The sequence below is a fragment of the Babesia bigemina genome (assembly GCF_000981445.1).
Source record: "Babesia bigemina genome assembly Bbig001, chromosome : III".
NCBI classification, from domain to species: Eukaryota; Apicomplexa; class Aconoidasida; order Piroplasmida; family Babesiidae; genus Babesia; species Babesia bigemina.
In genome coordinates, this window is record NC_027218.1 from 1,035,682 (window position 1) to 1,057,700 (window position 22,019).

General features: G+C 45.5%; 6 protein-coding genes across 6 annotated transcripts; 3 read left to right on the forward strand and 3 right to left on the reverse strand.

The window, feature by feature from the left end:
- Nucleotides 1–200: 200 nt before the first annotated feature.
- Nucleotides 201–5,519, forward strand: BBBOND_0304120 (hypothetical protein; the record flags this gene model as incomplete). The annotated part of the gene is made up of 1 exon (XM_012913240.1): nt 201–5,519. The coding sequence occupies one exon, from the start codon at nt 201–203 to the stop codon at nt 5,517–5,519; it is 5,319 nt and encodes a 1,772-aa protein (XP_012768694.1).
- A 1,895-nt stretch (nt 5,520–7,414) lies between these two features.
- Nucleotides 7,415–7,618, forward strand: BBBOND_0304130 (hypothetical protein; the record flags this gene model as incomplete). Its single annotated transcript, XM_012913241.1, has 1 exon — nt 7,415–7,618. The coding sequence occupies one exon, from the start codon at nt 7,415–7,417 to the stop codon at nt 7,616–7,618; it is 204 nt and encodes a 67-aa protein (XP_012768695.1).
- A 264-nt stretch (nt 7,619–7,882) lies between these two features.
- On the reverse strand, nt 7,883–8,515 carry BBBOND_0304140 (hypothetical protein; the record flags this gene model as incomplete). The annotated part of the gene is made up of 1 exon (XM_012913242.1): nt 7,883–8,515. One exon carries the CDS (start codon nt 8,513–8,515, stop codon nt 7,883–7,885), a length of 633 nt encoding a protein of 210 aa, XP_012768696.1.
- A 152-nt stretch (nt 8,516–8,667) lies between these two features.
- BBBOND_0304150 (hypothetical protein) lies at nt 8,668–9,117 on the forward strand (the record flags this gene model as incomplete). Its single annotated transcript, XM_012913243.1, has 2 exons — nt 8,668–8,763; nt 9,007–9,117. The coding sequence occupies 2 exons, from the start codon at nt 8,668–8,670 to the stop codon at nt 9,115–9,117; spliced, it is 207 nt and encodes a 68-aa protein (XP_012768697.1).
- A 1,209-nt stretch (nt 9,118–10,326) lies between these two features.
- Nucleotides 10,327–17,139, reverse strand: BBBOND_0304160 (hypothetical protein; the record flags this gene model as incomplete). Its single annotated transcript, XM_012913244.1, has 1 exon — nt 10,327–17,139. The coding sequence occupies one exon, from the start codon at nt 17,137–17,139 to the stop codon at nt 10,327–10,329; it is 6,813 nt and encodes a 2,270-aa protein (XP_012768698.1).
- A 1,465-nt stretch (nt 17,140–18,604) lies between these two features.
- BBBOND_0304170 (tryptophanyl-tRNA synthetase family protein, putative) lies at nt 18,605–20,691 on the reverse strand (the record flags this gene model as incomplete). The annotated part of the gene is made up of 6 exons (XM_012913245.1): nt 18,605–18,691; nt 18,727–18,929; nt 18,967–20,126; nt 20,162–20,271; nt 20,381–20,473; nt 20,581–20,691. 6 exons carry the CDS (start codon nt 20,689–20,691, stop codon nt 18,605–18,607), a joined length of 1,764 nt encoding a protein of 587 aa, XP_012768699.1.
- Between the last annotated feature and the right edge of the window lie 1,328 nt (nt 20,692–22,019).

Consider the following 22,019-nt stretch of genomic DNA (forward strand, 5'->3'; position numbering starts at 1 on the left):
CGGATGCCAGTTTTTCATGAATATCAAATACGCCATCAATCGGGTATATGAGCAAGTAATGTAGTTTGGAGCACTGAGAGAAGAGTTTGCCAGTCTTCCAGTGCTAATCGCATTTTCAGAGCGTGGTACAGGATCTGCAGCTTCAATTTGTTGGTGGGCATATTGAGGTTGCGCATACATTAAACGTTCGCTTGTGAGCAATGGCGCCCAAGAAGCTGACGGATTGCCCGGAAAATCTCAGGGAGGCCATCGACTGGCTCATACAGGTGAGGCATGGGAGTGGTAGCAGTGATGGTCTTGGCAATTTGTCCAAAGCTTTAAAAAAGTTGATTGACGAGGCTATAGCTACTGCTTTTACCAGCAATGTAGACCCACTCCTGAAGCTTATTAATCCTTCTTGCGGAAAGTCAGACAATTGTACGTCTACATTTGAGGAAATTCAGAAGCTTAAGAAACAAGTTAATGAATCTGGAAACGTTGAAGCTGATCGATTTAGAACACTGTTACGGCTAATTGAAGAACATAAGATAGAATATGAAAAGTATCATTATGCTGAGTCATCTAGGGAGAAGGCTTTAGAAGGTGTGAAATGCAAGCTGTCGGAGATTGATAAACTTAGGGAAAATCTTGAAACATTCAATAAAAATCCCAATGATATATTAACTAACCTCTGCACTGGCCTCGAGACTTTCCTCGGCTTCAACCCTGACTCCAAAGGCTACACTGGCACTGGGATTGTTTACTCTGACCTGGATAGGCTGTGTGACGCGGTGATGGCGTTTTTGCACGGGGTGTTTGACACTATTAAAAGCGAGGACGCTGTGGATAATTACAACAAATATCTGCCCGATTATAACAAAATAAACAAAGTTATTCAAACGCTAGAGAAACAAATTGGCCAAGGTCGTAATGGGATTCCGAACTCAGTCGGCCAGGTGAAAGCGTGGTTGGAGGGATATGAAAGTGTTGTTAAAACTAATACACAAGCGGTGAAAGATGAATTACGTAGGCTAATTGATGACTTAGAGGGTAATCATAAAATGACCATTAATGAGAATTCATCCCTTGAGGCACAGCTGTCGGATTGGAAGTCGGTGCTTCACAAAATTGAGGTACATGTCACTCAGACACAAACTAAGCACATTAGCCGATTAGACCGTAGATTGGAAGAAGCAATTGCGAATGAGATAAAGCCAATAAAAGATGTCGTCCAGCAATTGAAAAGTGTGACGTATAATGCGTTCGAGACTCAAGTGAAGGCAGTAGATACAAAATTTGAGACGTTGCCTGTAGAACTCAATAATCAAATCGAAAAAGAAGCAAAACGTTTTAAGGATATCTTGGATGGAAATTTTAATGAAATAGGTGGAAAAGTTGAAAGCTTTAGAACCGGACAATTGCAAAACCTTATGAAATCTAAGGATGCGCTTAGCGCCGCTCTGCATAAGATTAATGGGGAAGAGATCGGTGATAAAAAGTCTGGGGTCCACAAAAAGATTCTTGCGTTATTAGAGAAATTGAGAGTAGATATAAGTAACGTCCACAAGACGTTGGAAGAGAAGAAAAAGGAACTTGATCAATTAGTAATTACTGCGCAGATGCAATTTGCAACCATATCCAGAGGGGTTAAAGAAGGCTCTGGCTATACAATGCAGGCGGATTTAAGTATAGAAAAACATTGGAAGGATCTCTACACTATGATTGAGACTATTGTTGGAGATGTGACCAACGCAGGCAAAAAAAATCCTGCTTCCCTTCAGGATATTGTGGAAGCAGTGCAAAAATATGCTGAAACTTATGGTCAGGATTTTGGAGGTACAGTGAAAAAGTGGGTGCCACAAATGGTCGGGTTGGAACCGATGAAAGGCTTTCTTAATAAGTATGTCGTGGAAAATGATGGAGCCTCTCTATTCTCGGGTAGTTTAAAAGGTCAGGTGCATCTTCTCAATGAGGAATTGGCTAGAGTGGTTCAGGGGAAAATCATAATTGATCTTGATAATATCACTGTTGGTACACAACCCGGAAGCAAGACAGGCGTGGATGGAAAATTGTCGGAAATTGTACAGTATCTTAGAAGCTACGCTAAGGAAGTAGTAGGTAAGCACACTAAAATCGTCTCCGATATTGAAGTCGCTCTAACAGGAAATGATAAGTTTACTTTGCAACCTTCCCCACACAAATCGTATCTCGAATCTGCCGTAAAAGCCACCCTTGCCGCAGTGAAATATGCAGCCGAAGGTGCTGCAGAAGAAATTGAGACATTTATACAAAAATCCAACATAGTCAACCTGACGCAGTCTATATCCAAAGTAAAATTAATCGGTACCAATATTAATCCCAGTTCTGGTGTTGGATTTCCCGGCGGTACGATTGACGTGGCATTAACTACCGTGAAGGGCGCAATCGATCAGCTCAATCCAATACTGCAGAGGGCACGCGGCACGCTGAAAATCGGTGTCGATAAGCTTCAGTCAGAAGTTCTTGCAGAGCTTGAGAATTTTAAGAAGGAAGGTGTCACTGGTCGCATTTCTAGTAAACTAAAGGTGGTAACGGAAACCTTAGAAGATCTTAAAGCGAAAATAGACAGAGAGATTAATGTAGTCGTTCAACAGATAACTGATATCGAAGAAGACGTGGAGACGTGGATAAATCAAACCAAAGAAATGATTAAAAGTGCCCGTCAGACCGCAAAGTCGGAGGTCAGCAATTTCAACGCCAAAAAGCAAATGTTTATTAGAGATGCATTCGAACAGGCAAAATCCACTGTCATGTCCATGCTTGCGAAGCGGCATCAGGCCTACTCGGATTCGCTAAAGAAATTAGTCGTGAAGCAGAAATATAGAATTGAAGGGTTTATTCAAAATGACAGAACCCACGGTTTGAAGGGGTTCTTGAGAGTCTTGTATGGTGGCGATTATCTAAGTTCTAATTGTAAAGGATCATCAGATAATTTGCTTTGTAAGCTAACAGAAGAAATTGCCCAAAAAAGTGCAACAATAAGCAACGCATCGCCAAAGGTAAATCAATATTTTAATGCACTGTTGATGTATGTTTATGAGGATATCAAAAACCTGTTCACAACTCCACCTCAATACCCGTACTCATCCCAGATTATGAAGGTCCGCAACAAACTTGAGATAGTGCTTGAACGCATGGAAAAACATAGTTATGATTTCAGATTTGTAGAATTGCTGGTTCAGTTGAACGAATCCCTTGCCGAGTTAAATCCTAAGAATTTCGGCGAGGTGTCCTATCCTGCTTTGGATGTCGTCAAAGCCGGTTTGAACAAATTCACAGAGGAGTTGGATAATGTATATGTGAATAAATACTCCGGAGCAGGTGATATTACTTGGGAAGAGACCAGCGGACGCGGAAAGAAAACTAATCTAACAGTTGATGGAAGAAATTGCTCTAAGGTCTGCTTGACGCTTATTTCCATCTTGAACGTTAGTCTAGGCAGATTGAAACTAAAATGTAATAGAGGTTGGAAACATTTCCAAATTCATCAAGACACCGTCGCCACTGTTGACACGAATAGTGGTAAACCATTGCAAATGAACAACCCTCTGGGTCCCTTCTTTATGAGGTGCGGCTACAATGTGTCAGTTTTTGCCGGCAAGCAAAAGGGTGAATTACGAAATGAGAAAGAATGTAACGGCATGGGAGTTCATGGTATTCTCGTTGGTACCGATTATAAACATGTTTACAACACCGATGAAGACTTTGAATATCCACTGCAAAAACTCTACGACTGCCTCCAGGACTACTACACTGTCGGTCACTATGCCTCCTCATTCGCCAAAAAGCAGCCGTGTTCCGTGTACGAAATGCTTGGCTGGATGTGCGGATTGAAGTATAACCCTGTTCAATCGAATCTACTACACAGCATTAGCGACATGCTAGAGGAGCCAGCAACGCCAGTAGGTGGCGACGGTGACCTTGTCACCTTTGACTTGCAATCCTTCTACATTAACACGTATCCTAATAAAGCAACGTATAAGCAGTTAGACGAGGTTATTAATCACATTATGTCAAAATCTGCCTCCATCCTCACCACCGTGCTTGGCTATGGCGACGAGCACACCACGTACGCCTGTGACTTCTATGACAACTCTTTGAAATTGTACTACCCCAAGAGTGGCGAGGAGTGCTTGGATATGTTGCTCGACATTTTGCGACGGATGTTGCCGCCGCTCAGATTTCTGTTTATGCAGTGCCGACTTGACCAATCGCATTACGGTTGGGCCGACTGCTACTACGGTGAAGACGTCTATCCGTTGAATTGGCAGTGCAAGGACCACGAGGATGAGAAGGCCAATTGCCGTCCCAGGTCAGCGCTTCAGTCGTACCTATCCGACAGTCTCGTCGGCTGTATGCCTCACCAGCTCAGTGCCATCGGCTGCAAAGCGACGTGTTCGACGTGCCCCAAGGGACTACCCGGGATGCCATGTCTAACGCCACTTGGATTCAGAGGTTTCTCTGGAAGCAAGCGCAGAGGTGCGGACCTAAGCAACGTGCTGGGCAACCTGTTCGGTAACCCACTACTTGCGTCGCTGTTTGCCCTTGCACCCAAAGCGCCTAGTACGTTGCCGGAACACTTCCAGTTTGCCTTGTCGCTTGTTTATGACTGGCAAAAGAATTGTAGTCATCCAATTGAAAATGGCATTAAAGCCGCTATCACGGACCGTTCCATTGCGCTTTACGAGCAAACCAGTGACCTAACTAACGCGCTGAGTAATGCATATGGCAGCAGCCAGGGTGGTAACCACGCCGCTAAGCATACTACTAGACCTGTTGACGGCGGTGAAAATGAGGTCAAAAAAGGTGACCTCTGCAGTCTCGCAATGTCTACCGCCTGCCGCGATCAGCTCTGTGCCCCGTACCTGTATGCCTTATGCACCGACCAATACACTTACCTCGCCAAAAAGCAATGTAAAACATACTTATCGTGGGCAGTATATCTGCCATGGACGCTGTGGAATTATCTCAATTCCTTGTACAACGCGTTCAAGGATATCTATTGCCAAGATTGGGGCTGTCGTACCTGTCTGCGTGCCGACACGTGTAGGCGTGGCCAGCATGGTCTCGCCAACGACAAAACAAAGGTTGGTAATTGCCACTGCTCCAGTATTGTAGAGTGCAAGGGTGCCATGCCTACGTTGTATAAGTACGGTTTTACGTTTGGTGCTCCAGCAGCGTTGAACGGGCAAGGCGGCAGGAAGACGTGTACCAATTTCATGGACCAGTTGAACAACGTGCTGCAGTCCAAGTATTTCCAGACGTTGTTCGACAGATGTGATGACATCTTATGGCAGATCAGACAACCATTCACATGGACAGTTATCGCCCTCTGGCTCCTCTCACTTCTGTACCTCCTCCACATCATGGTCATCCGCCTCGACCTGCTCCACATCAAATCTCACTTGCACTCACCCTCATCACATCGTATAGCCGCCCAGTCACTACTCGCCGCCGCACGTGTTAAAGCACTCAACAAAGTGCTGTACCTGCAACCTTGATACATCACCTCACCACCGCTCACCTAACCCACTACCTAGCAACCCACCGCCTAGCCTAACACTCACCCGAATATATTACCTAATGCCTACTCTGCAATTCGGTAGTCACTGTAGTTTACCCATTGACAGGTTCGTGGTTTGGGATGTCGAGTTGTCAGCTACCGCTGAAACGTGCCCACGCCCTCCCATGGCTTTAGTGGGCAGCGATGTTGGGTGATAGGCCAACAATGTAGGACGCTGAAAAGTGCTGTGATATGTAAAAGAGAGTCGTATGCAACGTGACTGTTTGGCGTGATAGCTGCAATGTGCGTCGCTAGGCAATGAACGTCGACGGGGCAGTGACGTGATGACCAGTGCACGGCATCGTTATGGCGGTGATGGTAGCGGTATAGATGAGAAATGTAATCAGAAAGCAACCCATCTCAAATAGGCAGTCATTAGAACACAAATGTGATGGTATTTACAAGCGGCGTTGGCACCTTTGTACTGTCCATGATAAGTGATGTTGACTGCTCCACTGGCACCGTCTGACCTGCATGTCACGGTAGGGATACCACAACCATGCGTTGACACTGTTATATGTCCTTTGTAAGATCTGCATCGTAGTTATGTGACTGGCGGACCGGTGGATGGGAGTAGCCCTGTTGGTAGTGAAGCCGATGGGAGGTCAGTGTCCTTGCCGAGGTTCGTGTTCATGAGTGGTTGGCGAGTGCTTGCATAGGTGCGTGTTTATGTGGTAGGTTGAGTGAGAAGATGTCGTATGATTGGTTTCTCGAGTGTACGTGTGGCAAAAGTTGTACGACACGTGAGTGTTATTGCTGTCACTGGTGTTGTAAAGTTTGTGAAACAAAGTGTCTTCGATGTCGCAATTTGTCTCAATCGCGCAGAAGTGGATTTGCGAAATGCCATGATTCAATATGTAAACACTGTAACAGAGACACATGTCCATGTCAGTGTTGTAATGCGAGACGCCCTGTCGTCTTTACTCGTTCCCTGTCATCTACTACTCAACAGCGTGGCGCTTCTTCCTCCAGTGGCGTCTCTGCCCCCTGTTCCCCCGGTCACACCACTCTCCCCCCTTTAGCACAGCAAACCGGTCGACACTCTACCACCAATTCCCCCTCCGTCCTCCCCATCATCATCGCCGTCGTCGTCCTCATCATCCTCGTCACCATTTTCATATCGATTGTCGGATTGTGGCTTATGCGTCTTACAGACACACAGAGGATGGTGCTTGAAATAAGGCGTTTGAGCACGGATGCAAAACCTGCGCCTCACGCACCGCCTATCTCTCCACTGCAGCACGGCCTCAACTAACCTGCAGGGTTTTAGGTAATGAAAGTCTACCGACAGTGTCTCACTAGCTTATGTGTTTGACTAGGCTTCTCTCTTTTAGTAGTATGTGGAACTGATCTGGTGGTAGTTCAGTACGTCACATGATGAGTGATGCACCATGTGACGTGCTGGACCATCTGTTAGGTTGGCAAGTGGCATGTGGTTGAGAGGTGCTGTATAGTGGCGTGCCCAGCGGCAGCACTGTGCCGATCTGGAACATTAAGCACGCAATTCAGGTCAGCTAGTGATGTATCAGAATGACCAGTGTAGAACAGAGCAGATGTCCGGCAGACTTGGCGCTTCTCTTGGGCACTACATTGTTGGTTGCTGTTTTACTATATCACTATCAAGACATGTCTTATGAATGCATGCGGGAGGGTATGATAATGGCGTGTCAGCGTTGTGAGGTCTAGATATACGGTTGCCCCAGCAAAAGGCGTATGATAGGATACATACATGATCACAGACATTGTGTATCGTAAGTTGACTGAGGATATAAGTAGACCGAGAAGCGTGAAGCATTACTGTGCAGAGTTGTTTGTCAAGGAAGTTAGGGGAAGATGGTGAAACTGTGTAATAATTCTTGTTCTAAAGGAGACTGCGCTACATGTGTGGGCGGTAGTATTGCCATCGGCGTTGTTGCATTTCCAGCCCTCGCTATATTGGTACTGTACATCCTCGGTATATTCTACAACAAAAGTCTTGGTACAATTTTCGCCGAAATACGTGATGGTTTCCGTGGTACCAAGCCTTCACTCCACTAAAATCATAGCATCATCCAGTCCACATAGCCTCCTTTTAGCCATGTCACATCCGATCTCAATTTTATGACTTTAACCGATGCATACTATGGCTATTATAGATTTCCGCTGACAGCACGCTAGGTAACCAGTGGTCGTACTAGGCTGTTATAGCAGCTTCAGTTCCGAAGGTGACCATGGCACTGTAAGCTATACCCAAATACACCTAATAACCACTGTACCACAATCTTACACAAGATAACATATTATCACTCACGCCTATAATTGCTAATTTGCACCGCGTATCGCATCATGGTCCTCACCGCCGCAGCTGGGAGTGAGGATGGAGGAAATGACACTTCCCGGTTGCCATATCTTAGGCAAATCCACTTTCTTAAATCCCATCCTGACTCTGCTCTTGAGGCAGATGTTACATGGGTCGAAGAGGTGAGTGTCGAAGGTGGAGTCCCAGCTGTCAGTCAGGAACGCCTGGAGGGGGGAGTTGGAAGAAGTGATATCGCTGCCGTAGTGGCAATCCTGCCAACCACCAAGGGATTTGTCCCGATTACACTGCGACTTCAGGAACGCCAACTGGTGGCAGCAGGCGTACACGTAGTCACGCAGATGGCAGAGGAGGGCGCAGCAATCAGGCTCGTCAGATTGGGTGGAAGAGTTAGGGTTCACGATTCTTGATGACACGTTTGCCTTCCACTTAGGCGCAATGGATGTAAGCACCGAACCTGCGAACATGGTGGTAAGCTGGAGTATGTCGAAGACATCTTTGGGTCTGATGTGAGATCCGTTGACAGAAAGAGCAAGCTGTGAGGGGTCTTTATGCAAGCCACTAAATGCCTTTTTAATACACTGTTTTAGAGTCTCATGATGCTGTTTGTTCTTAAGCCCTGCCAGCCACTGAAGCATATCCCGGACAGTGCGTGGCACCTCGGCGGGGAACAGCTCTGTGTTGGGGATGTCGGTGGAGTCATCCGCGGGTTTTGAGGTAGCCCAGGGAGCAAGGCATAATTCAATGTCCGGTTGTTTGATAGTTTTTGGTCAAAGTCTTCGGTAATTGAATGAGGAGCAGCGTCAAACGGTTCTATGTTGAGATCGATGGCGGAAGTGGGCGGGCTTATTACGTCGAGTGGCTGGACGCTTGGGTGGTGGTGGTGGTGGATGATCGTATCCCATGTCTATGTCAGACATTAAATAATGTATTAAGTTCTGCATTTAATCAGTCACTAACGCAGCCACTTGGTCACTCAATATGTCATGTACTAGGTCAGTTGCTTGCTCACCACTTTGGTCAGGTGGTTGATCACCTCACTGCTCATGCGATTGGTCATCAACGCAATCATTACTGTCTGTAACATTGGGTGTAGTTGCCATTTAGGTTATTGTGATTAGCTGCGCAGCAGATACCGCACCCTGTGGAACGGCCGGATGCGGAAGTAGATCATGACGCAGATGACGAGGATGATGAGGGCGACGACGGCGATGATGTAAGGGGCGGGGGAGGGAGATGAATTAGAGGCGCCGGTTGAAGCCTCTTGATCGGCGGCTTGAGGCTGAGAATGGAGGATCTGAGGCAGAACGCCGGGGGCAGGGGCAGTAAACCGTTGACCGGTAGATGAAAGGACATAGACAGCAGGGCGTTTTGCCACACAACATGGACATGGGCACTTGGTTTCACATTTTGTACATCTCGAATGATCGCACTGCCACTGTCCACTCATGCGCGAAATTCGGAAACTCGCACATCGAACACAAAATCGTTCGCATCCTTTACAACACCATGAACAGCAATAACAATCAGATATCGTACAGTGTTTATTACAATAACACGGGGGAGTGTAGCTCATCTTCCCTTCCCCTCCCAGTCCTCTCAACCTGCAGACATATCAATCACCTAGCAACGCACTCACCAACTGCAACGCGTACCACTGCCGCTCCCAGTCCCCTCAACCTGCAAACATATCAAGCACTCAAGCAGCACTCACCAACTGCAACACGAACACGCACCTCAGCAGCGACACTGACCGTATCACATCGGCGTCACGGTAGCAGCCAGATGAACTCCATCCACATCACAGCCGATTACATCACTACTATGCAGCTAACAAAACTGAAGTAGTTCCCAGTCAAGGCATGTGAACGGTATCCTGGTCATGGCATGCAGGCCAATCGGTGTCAGTCGTGGAGTCAACTCCATCCATCACAGAAAATCCGACGTTGCGACTGCGGATTATTCATGTCATCACATTTTCGTCATAATAAGTGCCTAAGCGAGCCATATTGCTTGATTAACATGCATATTATTTACACTGCTACCATCAACGTCACAACCCCGCCGTCCACTGGCCATCACATCACTGCCCCGGCGACGTTCATTGCCTAACAACGCACATGATAGCTAACGTGCCAAACAGTCACGCTCCCTACTACGCGCTTTCACTTATGACAACACGCTTCAGCAGCGTCCATTGGTGGCTTATCACTCAACATCACTGCCCACGAAAACCATGGGAGGGCGTGGGCACTTTTCACAGGTAACTCACAACTCGACATCCCAAACAACGAACATATCAATGAATGAACTACATCGACTGCCAGATTGCTGAGTGGATATTAAGTTAGATATGTGGTTTGGTATTAGGTAATATGCTTGGGTGAGTAATAGGTTAGGCGGTGGGTTGCTAGGTAGTGAGTTAGGTGAGTGGTGGTGAGGTGGTCTATCAAGGTTGCAGATATGATATCTTCCCCAGTTTACTGACACGTCCAGCAGCAAGTAGTGATTGGGCGGCGATGCGGTGAGATGAGGGACTATGTAGATGCGATTTGATGTGGAGCAGGTCGAGGCGGATGACCATGATGTGGAGCAGGTAGAGGAGAGAAAGGAGCCATAGGGCTACGGTGGTCCAGAAGAAGGGCTCTCTGATCACCCATAGATATTCTGGAATTATATCAAATACCAACTTGGCAAGTGGAGCTTCAACATGCTTTTCTTTGTTAAGCACGTTGTCCAATGCGCGGCAGAAATCTTGGCACGTGCGTTTTTTCTCCATCTTGTTATTTCCACCGCTAAGGTCGAATGGACTGCCAAACGTAAATCCGTATGTATACAATATTGAGTGTGTATTAGAGCAATTTACAATGGAATTGCACTCATCATTGTGCTTTTTGCCATCGAGTGCCTTTAAGTCTTCTTTATTGTCAGTTGATTTATTGGCTTTATAAACTGATGCTACATGACAATCTTTGGCACAGCGTGTACCATAGCATATTGACCCTGGGGACGTGCAGCTTTTGCAACATCTATCAGATAGGTCTTTAAGTAAATTATAGAATGTTTCTGCCTGGTATATAATCCATGAAAGATATAGACCAGCGTGCTCTCCATAGTACAGCAGTCGGATGTCGTCGCCGATAGATTGTAAGTATCGGCCGCATGGCATTGTTGGCGAATCCTCAGGATTACAAGATAGGAGGCTGAATAAGTCACCTTTCTCATGGGTTGGTTTCCCGTCGGTTGGATTATGTTTGCTAGTACACAATATGGTACTTGGGTTTAAGGCATCGAAAGGACATCCGAGATTGGCTCTAGTGACGGCATCGTTAAATGCTAGTCGCCTGTGCTCTTTTTGCGTTGACCGGTCATCATCATAGTGGTCAAGGAAGTTGTAATAAAACGCAAACATGTCGCACAAAGTTTGCGGAGGACGGCGCAGCAGCAGTAAGAAATAGGAGCAAAGCAAGTTCAGCGATTCGTTTTCTGTGCCACAGAACCAATCGAGCACCTTTTTGATACGTTCACCTTTTTGCTGATGAGACGCCCGTATACTTAGGTCCCGGAAACCCATCGGCGTCTTACACGGGATGCCGTTGTGGTTGGGCAGCGAACATGTTATCTTACAATCAGGCTTCTCGAATGGATGCGGCAGGAACCCCGGCAAACCATCTTCCAGGAACAATTGCAGGGGTGATTTTACGCCGCAGGAGTAATATTGCCTGCACTTTTGGTCACACTCTTGGTTGGAGCATTGCAGCTCATTGCACTGCCAACGAGACCCGCCTACACCCTTGCCGTATAGGCAGTCACGCCACCCACCGCACTCAGGACCGTTGTGGCACTGCTTAAATAGGAAACGAATCTGATGATTCACCCGCAACGATATCTCCACGAGCAAATCGAGACATTTATCTGGGTTGCTTGGATACAACAAATCATCCGGATTTGTGAGGAAGTCACAGGCGTACCGTCCGTCCTCTTGACCATGACCGAGTATGGCGATCAGCATCTTATTTGCGCGAATTGTTGAGTTGTTGAACACGTATATTAATTCCTTGCGAGTCAGTGTTCTAGTCATGCTAACGCTTCTCCTATAAGGCAGAGCGACTTTTAGCTTATCAGTTTCAACTTTGTTTTCCCTTTCGACATCTTCCAACAATTTTTTAAGGCTCTCCTGCAGAGGAACGAACACAGGGTTGTACCAGAGCCCACCGAGCCAATGCAACATTTCGTATATTGTGGTCGGTGCCCTGGCGTCCGGGATGTCTCGGCGGTGACATACTTCGTAGTATTTCTCAAGGTGGTAGTGGAGATCCTGCAGCGCGCCATCCGTTTTGTCTGGCCCAGCGTATATTTTGTCGTTTACTCTCGTGCCATCGCCAACCAGTCGAGTGATTATGTCTGCGCCCGTCTTGATCCTGCTCAACTCGCCGTTTTGGGTGTCCTTATCAACAGACACTGTAAAACCGCGATGCTGGAACCAAGCGCCCAGGTGATTATCAGTTTTCTCACTATTAGCGATATTATATAAACGAATGTGTTTATCATTCCACTCGCCTTTAGTCTTTACCTTATTACGCAATCCATCGAGATCATGGAACAGTATCTCTAGCATGGTAAGGCAGACCTTGGCGCATTTATCACCATTAATTTCCCACTTAAAAACATAAGCCGCTCCGCAGTACGTGGAGATATATGCCCTGCCGAGTTCCCTAAGGAAAGACTGAAGACCTGACTTGAGGATGTAGAGCAAAGGATCGCAGTGCCTGCCGAACTTAAACGGGCTCATTGGTTCAAGGAACCGTACGAATTCCTCGAGTTTCGATGCGAATGACTTATTGAAGTACCCAGACGATAGCGTGCCGAAAAGTCCTCGAGTGTGATGATCAAGCCTATCAAAGTAATCTGAAATGGGATCTTTAATGGGCTGTGCAGATAAAAACTGTTGCCCTGTGGACGTCCTGCGCATTTCACCTGAGTAACCTGCACGTCCAGCAGGTTGGGGTGCATTCGGGTCCTTTGATGATACAGATAGCATGGCCGGCCTCGCTCTGTAACCGCCACCCGAAATGGGTGGCGGGGCTGGTCGCGATACGGGATTGTCATCGGTATCGCTATCGCCCTCCACTTCCATGCCGTCGTATAGAAACTTCACGTACTTGTGAAGAATATCGTAGAGGCCTTTAAACTTTGCAGCCACCGAACCCATAGTTTCCGCATTTGTTAGTTCCGCATTTTTCATATTAAACCATGTTTTCAGCAACTGTAGTAAACCTTTGATACCGGTGAGTCTATCTTCCTCAATTATTTTCCCCACATTTATTTGTTGCCTTTCAACCAACGATTGTAAGGCTCTTATGTTGGCTATGCGATCCTTGGCGTACATCGTGCGAACTTCAGCAGTGATTTTGTCGAACGCTTCTTTAACTCGAACTTTAACGCTTGACCCAAGCATATTAAACCTGTGATCAGCATCCTTGAAAGATTCATTAAGGTAATGATCAGAAAGAGTAACACATATGTCGAATGTTTCACTAGATTTAGCAATAGTGTCCGTCGTATTTTTTATTAAAGTTTGGAGTTGAGTGAAACGGTCCCTACGAGCATTCAAATCTGTACGGAAGGCCGAATTTTCTTCCACAGTTTTCTGCAGCTCTTTGAAAATCTCGGTAAACGATTCTCCTAATTGCTTTCTTTTTAGCATTTCCTTAGGCTCTTTTTTTTTCGACTTATCATCTTTAAAAATGTCATCCTGAAGCGCAGTAATTTTTCCTTTCAGTTTCTCAATTTCTCTACTAACGGCCGCCGTGTATTGCAATTCAGCTGTATTTACCTTTTGTCGAATCGCATAAATTGCGTTACTAAGATACGTCTTCGCGGAACTTTGGTAGGCCTTTTTATAGGCAGCAGAGAGGGTGGCAAGTGTGCCTGTAATTAATTTCTGAAGTTGGTTGAAGCATTCTTTACGTTCAGTGAAATCAGCTATGAATATTGAGTTTTTTTCTACTTGCTGTAGAAACTCTGTGAATGGTACAGTGAGCGTTCCAGTTAATGGGGCTCTCGTTGCCTGTTTTGTAAACACTTCATGATTAATCCCAGATAAATCGACATCTAGTTTAACCTTAGTCACATAAGTATGTTGTACCTTATTAACTGCGCCTTTTATTGCACTGATCGCTCCATTGAGATAAGCCTTAGCCGCGCTCTTGTATGCATTTTGGTAAGCGGTGTCAAGAGTATGCACATTATTAGTAATAAGGTCTCTCAGATTGTCGAAATACGTTTCTCGATCGGCGATGTCACTCTGAAAGACGGATTTTTGTTTGATTGCTTCGGTTATCTGCTTGAGGGGTGCGTCAATGTTAGAGATGACTTCGCCAAGTTTATCTTGTCTTGCCTTCTCCATAAGATGCACAATCTCCGATGCAATCCGAGAAGTTAAGCCATTGATAGACATTTGATATTGCACCTCAGCTGCTTTCACTTCCGCATTTATCTTGCTAATCGCCCCGCTGAGGTACGATTTGGCAGCGCTCTTATATGCATTTTTGTAGGCAACAGACAGTGTGGAAATCGTATCGTTGAATAGTTGCATGAGGTTAGAAAAGTACTTCTCACGCGCTTTTTTGTCATCATCGTAAACAGAATGATCGGTGACGGCCGATTGAATAGTGGAGAAATGTCTTTCATATCCGCCGAGAAAACCTTCAAGTTGGTCATTCTGAGCATTCGTTTTAAGAGTTTGTATATGTACCTTAATCAGCTGAAGTGCAGCCTTAACCGATTTTCGATACGCCTGGTCGGATTTTATAACATCGGCGTTGGCTTCTTTAAGTGTATAATCCAAAAGAGATGAGGTGACATCATAAATCCAAGCAATAATGTCAGTGTCGTTATCTCCGTTGGATCGAAGTTTGGCTTCAATTCGGCTCTCTATGGTACTAATGTAACTTGGCAGTTTAGTGAATGTATTATTTATGTCACCCCTATAAGATGAATTAAAATCTTTGTTAAGGGCATTAAGTTTTGCAACAACTTGTTTAGCCAAATTTTTGGCTTCGCCCGTCCTGTTCTTAGACTCAGTCTTCAATACATGCCCGAACGCATCCATAATTTTTTTTTTCAATCCAAAGTCTGTGCATAATACATATACATCAGCCTGCACTAAGGCCTCCACTAAATCCTTTTCTGCCTGCTCGGCCAAGCTTTCCAATGACCTTTTATACCCCGCAAATACTTTATCAGTATTGGCAAATTTATCTTCTAAGTTTTTTAAATTCTTGGTAATTTGTTCCGCATCTTTATTAAGCAAAAGTTTAATCGCTTGTGTCTGATTTCCAACAGGCTCCTTTTCTAATCTCTTTAACGCGTCCATACTATCAAGTCTATCAGTTTCCACAGTATCCAACTTCTCCTGAATCTTCTGAATAGCATTTTTAAACGAAACGTTATTTAACCCTCCGTGCGCCATAATGCAGTCTTGAGCCTTCCCAATAATATTATCCAAATTCGTCTGAGCTTTTCGGGCCAAACCACTTAATTTCGATTTATGCTTATTAAATGCATCATCAGGGCCATCAATATTACCTTGCAAACTAGTAACATGAATCTCAACAGCGCTTCCACCTGGATTTTTCGCATCCGTAATATGCCCAATATGCACTCCGACAGGGTCTTGTGCCAACTCCTGAAGCGTTTTCAGACTATTAACGTGTGTATCAACAGTATTCAATCTTTCTTCAATTTGATTTAGAGCCACCTCAACCGTTTTATTCTTCAACCCTCCTAAGTTCTTGGCGTGTTCGTTGGCGCAATGAAGAGCTTTTGTTAGATCATTTCTGGCTTGCTCAACGAGACTTATCAACTCATCTTGATGCTTATTTTTAAATGTTTCGGTAGGTTCTTCAATCGTAGTATTTAATGTTTTTAATGCATTAGTCATGTTCGTTGCGCCCTCACTCAACTCCTGTCTAATCGCTTCGATCTGCGGCCCCACAGTCACAGCCTTTAAATCAAGTAATGCCTTTTGGTCTTCAACAGTATCCGCGCTATTCAACATTTTTTCAATAATCTCAATCGCACTTTTAACTACTCCATTCCTTAACCCTCCCAAGTTAGAAGCGTTGCTGTTTGCACGTTCCACCGCATGCTGCAAATCTTTTTGTGCCAGGGCGAGGCGTTTATTTATGAAATCGTCACGTAAAGCGACAATATCATTTTTAACTTTCTGTTTGATCTTTTTAATTGCTTTTTCATACTCACCAATTGTAATCGTAACATTATCGGATATGAATTTATAAAGTTCGGCAGGCAATTTATTAAAAGTCGACTCGATAACTTTCACTGCTCTCGATAAATCTTCGTCATGTAAAGCATGCTGCAGCATTTCTATTCCCTCATCAATTTTTTCTAGCGGCACATTCAATTTATCTTTTAAGCCAGTATCAAGGCCATTAAATCCTTCATCATTTTTCCTAATGCCAGTCAAAAATGCTTTGAGTTTAACTATAGACTGCATTAATGAAGTATTTATCGCTGTACAACCATTGTCTTTCACAGCTTCAATATTCTGCGAATACTTATTTATATGCTTATCCTTCAACTCACCTAATTGACCCTTAACCTCGTTAGTCCGCTGTGTAAACATGTTATTCCACATAGACAATGTGGACTCCACACTGCTTATTGCAGAAATAAATCCCGCATGTCCATTACCAATTTTCTTATTGAGAAACTTTATGATCTCATCAACATTAACGACGTATTTCCCTACCGCATCATCACTTTTAATACTGTCAAACACTCCATTTAAGAACATTGTAACGGCGTCTCGCAGGCGGTCACAATCGCCGTAAACTATGCCCTCCCCAGTATAATTTCCAGAATTGTAGCCTATAAAGGTTTCTAAGCCGGCACATAATTGCGTTAAAAAGTTTTTTTCGGGATATTTCGAAGTCAGTTGTAGGTTCTCTAATAATGGGGTGAGGCTCTCCTGAAGTTTATCGAAGGATTTCTCCTGCTCGCCAAGTTTGTTAAGCATAGATCGCTTCGCTGCGATATCATATATTTTTTCGACCTTTTCCTTTCGGCTATTAATACCATCTTGAGTAACCCAGATAGCATCTGTAATGAACTTTTGCAAAGCCTCTGACAAGTTCTTAATACCATCCGTTTTCCCGTTCTTAATCTGTATCAGCCAATCGATGGCCTCGCGGAGGTTTTCCGGGCAGTCAGTGAGCTTCTTAAATTGAGGGGCCATCGTTCAAAAACTAAAGTTCAACGTATGCGCAACTTCAATATGCCCACCAACAATTTGAGGTTGCAGATTCCGAGTCCACTGCAGAAATGCGATAAGCACTGGACGGCTGACAAACTGTTCCTTCAGTGCTATAAACTACATTACTTAAGTAAATACACGATTGATGGCGTATTTGAAATTCACGACAAAACTAGCAGCCGCCTCGCTCATCTAATTGCAACCACCAGTACCCAGACAGCTCGAAATTCTAATCCACTTCGGAGGTGACGTCAGACCTCCAAAATACAGCCCTATGTTTAGCTTCCTTAAGAAACAGCTAGAGGTGATGCAAGCGGCGCATTAATATTCGCATCGGTTTCTCTCCCACTCCTTTGCAATAAATGGTACGCCCCACTGCCACTGCACGGTGTTAACATAATACTAATACGGCATTCCCAAATGTGACTCGGGTACCTGGGCGGAGATTACACGAATACAAGCATGCCGTAATCGATAAGCGGAAAGTGCAATGGCGTTTCACCCCTCCGTATCGTTTACAGGGAAAGGAATCCTCGACGCATGATGTCTGCGAATGTGACGTCAGTGTGGAAGATTACTGATGTAACTGTGAAGCACAGTTAAGATATACTTGCCTGAAAGGCGATCGTATGAGTGAATAGCGGTAAGGGCAAGTGGATGACTGTAGTAATGATGGAAAATGCCATGCCAAACTCAGGAGTCTCACAAGGGCTAAGAGCATACTCTACCAGAAGACAGCATAGTAGATAGTATAAAGAAAGCCTTCACAACCGTGGATAACGGGACTGTCAGCGAAGACAACCTGGTGTAGACGGGGCATAAAAGAAGAGGACATACAGAGACGTGGTTGAGGATATGAAGCGGAGAGCTTTCATCTAGCAGAATAATTTCATGGTTATATGTTATACGATGAGGAACCTGTAATTCAGAAAAGATTACTACTCTGTAGGGGACCCTCTCCCCCAAACTGGATGGATGGCCGCATGGATGGCACCAGTCACGATCGGTAACGGACCGACGTGGAACCAGCAACTAGTACCAGCGTGAGGCGGTAGCCCCGCAAAATCAAAAACCGGCCCAAGGCACGTAGACACATAGCACACTATGTAATACCAAAACAAATATAAACACGTAATCTTGCGCTAATGACAGCTGGTTGAGTAAAGTTAAGGGAATGTAATACTGCCGTGAAGACAATGGCGTTTGACCAGCGCCAAAAGGCTGCAGGTTTGCCAACGAGTGCACAGGCGTCGCAGTTCGAGGCCCTGGAGAGGTTCAAAAAGGCCCACCCTGAGCTCGACCTCTCCAAAGCAAAAATAAACTTTGCCAGTTCAACATCAGATCCATGCGATTATGTTGCGTTGCAAGCGTGATTCATGATTTACAGTGACATTACGTATAGTCAAACTACGTACGCAGTTGCGACTACGAATTACTTGGTCAATGTTCACTCCCTCCTGAATTTCTTGAAACACTCACGATGCGGGTCCATAAACGTGTCCAAAACCTCGTCCGTAACTTGTTCCCGTCGGCACTGCACAGCATAACTCAGTTGTGTCTAAAGCTTACCCTGTAGTCATGCACTATGTTGCAGACGATCTCAACAAGTTTGTCCTTAACTGCAGAAGACATTATCTCTCCTGCCTTGTATTTAGTCGCGATGTCGTTGAGCTCCTCGTCGTCTTCAAGGAAAAATCTCAAATAATGATACGCCACGTCCACATCTAGGTTAGCGCCAAGCCTGCGGTGCTCCTCAGCAGTGTCTCGGCCACCTAAAAAGTGATGACTCAGCTAAGATGTGCAGCTTACCGCTAAATGCGTATTTGTGTATCTTGCTGCGGATCACTGCCGGGATGTCGGTGACAAATATTGCTGACCCCTCGACGCTGGAGCTCATTTTGCAATTAACTCCCAGCAGCGAAGGTATGAACTTCGAATGGATAGATATAGGTTTCAGGAACCCCAATCTAGGCGCTAAATCACGTGTCATCCTGAAGAATGGGTCCTGATCAATTCCCTGCGGAACCAGGCATAACATGTCGTTGCGGTGCCCAAAGAGCTTAGGGTAGGCCTGGCAGAACGCAGCCGCACCTTCTATAGCGGGATATGCGATGCTACCAATGTTTGACGACATTCCGAATCCGAAAATGCCTTTAACTTGGTTGAACGTGGTTTTCTTCTGCATCTTAAGCGATATGCCATAGAGGTCCCCGATGAAGTCGGTGTTGCGGTATATGAACGTTAGGTTCGGGTCGAATCCACATGCGATAATGTCACGAGCATTTTCTTTTGCCATCTCCCTGACCTTATCGTACTCCAGCTCTTCCCTGAATAGGAACTTTTCGTCGTCCGAGAGCATAATCACCACTGGAACCTGGAAGACCTCTTGCAGCCACTGCGTAAACAAAAACGGTACAAGATGGCCCAAATGCAAAGTGTCGCTTGAGGGTCCACGGCCGGTGTATATGAAGAACGGAATGCCCTTTTCGTATGCATCCAGGAGATGGTCAAGTCCACGGTGAGAAAAGAACAGCCCCCGCTTGAGATAAGGATGTACCGGTCTTTTAATGAGCTTCTCTATGCGATCGAGCTGTTTCTGTGTGATTTTTTCACAACCAAACTCTCGAATAAGCTTGTCATAGTCAATTTCGTTTGCTGGCTTTGCGGCGTTGGAACTGCGCTCGAGGCCGAATAGCTCGATGAACGTGTCATTTTCCATATCCACTTCTCCAGGTGGGAGCACCATTGACTTGGGAGGGCATTCTGCCGGCGACCCAATGGTTTCTGTTTCAGTGAGTATGTCAGGCGTGTCGGATCCCGGCTGCACAACGAAGCTGATGAGCAGCGTCTGGCTCTCTCCCTTGTACGTTAGCTTATTGATGTCGATTTGGCCAACTTGGCCCGTAGTTTTCACGACATCGCGCATGCTTGCGTTGACGTTCCACTCCTCCAGAGCAACGAGTCGCAACCTAGTAATTGTATCACACTATGGCATGCAACTCACTTGTTCACGTTGGCCGGAACTACCCTCTCGTCATAGATACTGTCGCCGTATACAGCTTCCGCCACCGGACGGTCTATGAGCATGGCCCTGAATTTACCATTCTCACTGATCTGCAACACATTAGTAATGGCGACTTGCGTATATAATACATAACACCGGGAACCATGTAGAGGCGAGTAATAACATATCAATGAAAACAGAATCCGGTTGTGCACTCACCTTTTGTTCAATCAATTGGTTGAACAGTGTGTATTGCGAATCTGTCGGCTGGCTCTTGACGCTACATAACGTCATGACCCCTGCGGTTGTGCTCTGCGCAAAATGAGTGACGGTCAATAAATAAATTAATGAGTAACAGGCTGCAGTAAGTTCAGGTTTTCATAATCCCTGCACTCCGGCGAATAGACACCGTGTCCTACCTTCCTGCTGATCGACTTGGTCGTCCTTCCGGTAGGCAAAGAGAAAGCGATGCACGCCGCACCTTTAATGATGTGCAGCGCACTGTCGAAGTAGCACTCATATTTTGTCATTTTTATTTCAGTTTGACAATTATTTTAGCGGCGCGCCAATGAAAGAGATCGCGGGTGACGGGTTACACATTGTGTTCGCCATGGGTTTAGCGGATCCTTTTCATGATAAATACGAACATAGTTTACAAGGCGATGCAACTTATGTGTTTGTGTGTATGTTTATGTATGTGGACACTTGTATCTTCTAGCCTTTCGCGTAACTGCCAGCGCTATTGTCGTGTCTAACGCGGCGCCGGAAGCTAATCTCGTGGAAACGTCACCAACATCATTACAGCAAAACACTGCTACATCAGGTGGTGATCTACAGCTGGTAGATACTGAGAGACGCTACTTAAGAACACCCTCCTGCCTATGAGCATCCACGCTAGACCGAATGCGCATCCGTACGGGGCCCAAACCGACAAGCGAACATACGCAAACCGCTACGTAACGTGTACAACATAGTACCTCCACGCATTATTATGAAAATACAACATACAAATCTCGCAAAAGCACGAATGCAACCGCCATAAGGTGCTAAATTTAAACTACATTTGTTAAATATCAACGTTTAAAGTTTATTCCACCATACCGCTGACCCTTCGGGGGCATACGCAGTTATCGATACCATAGGTTGCCACAGCTTTAAGGGCACAAGTAACAATGGCTGCATTGCCTTGAACAGCGGTGGCGGTCTCTGAAAAGCCGACGGTAGTGGTTGTTGGGTGATTTTCCCTCCGTATAGTAGACGTGCAGAACGAACCTGAAATGGGATGCGGTACCTCCGAACATAAGCTCATGTTTGTAGCTCATGCCGGTATAAGTCATACGTGTGTACTCCAACATCCCCGGACTATAGTCTTCGAGTGCGATTGCATTATTCTTTGCCTAAAGGATAAATCACGGTCACAGTTTATCAGAATTAGTTACTTTTCACCTTTGTAGCGTCATGCGGATAAATATAAACGCCAGATGTCCCATTAACAGCGCTCATATATCCGTTATAGGATTATGCGAAGCGGTCAGTATTTTCCATTTGTCTGCTGACTTATTACACATCAGCCTACCCAAATGCCACGTGAAACCATTGGCAATCAGCTTGCCATACTACACTACATATTTGCATTCCCTTGACAAACGCAATTTATTAGCCATTGTAGTGTACCCCACTTCCGAACCTCCATTGTAGTGTCACCAACGCTCCAGTACTTTCACCTTGTCACCATCTCTGTGGGCATTGATGTAGAACACGGTACCCTGCAGATAATTAGGCACAACCGAAATATATCCGACAGAGTAAACACGTTAGCGCGCCCACCATTGCTCACAAGTGACGACTATTCCGACTC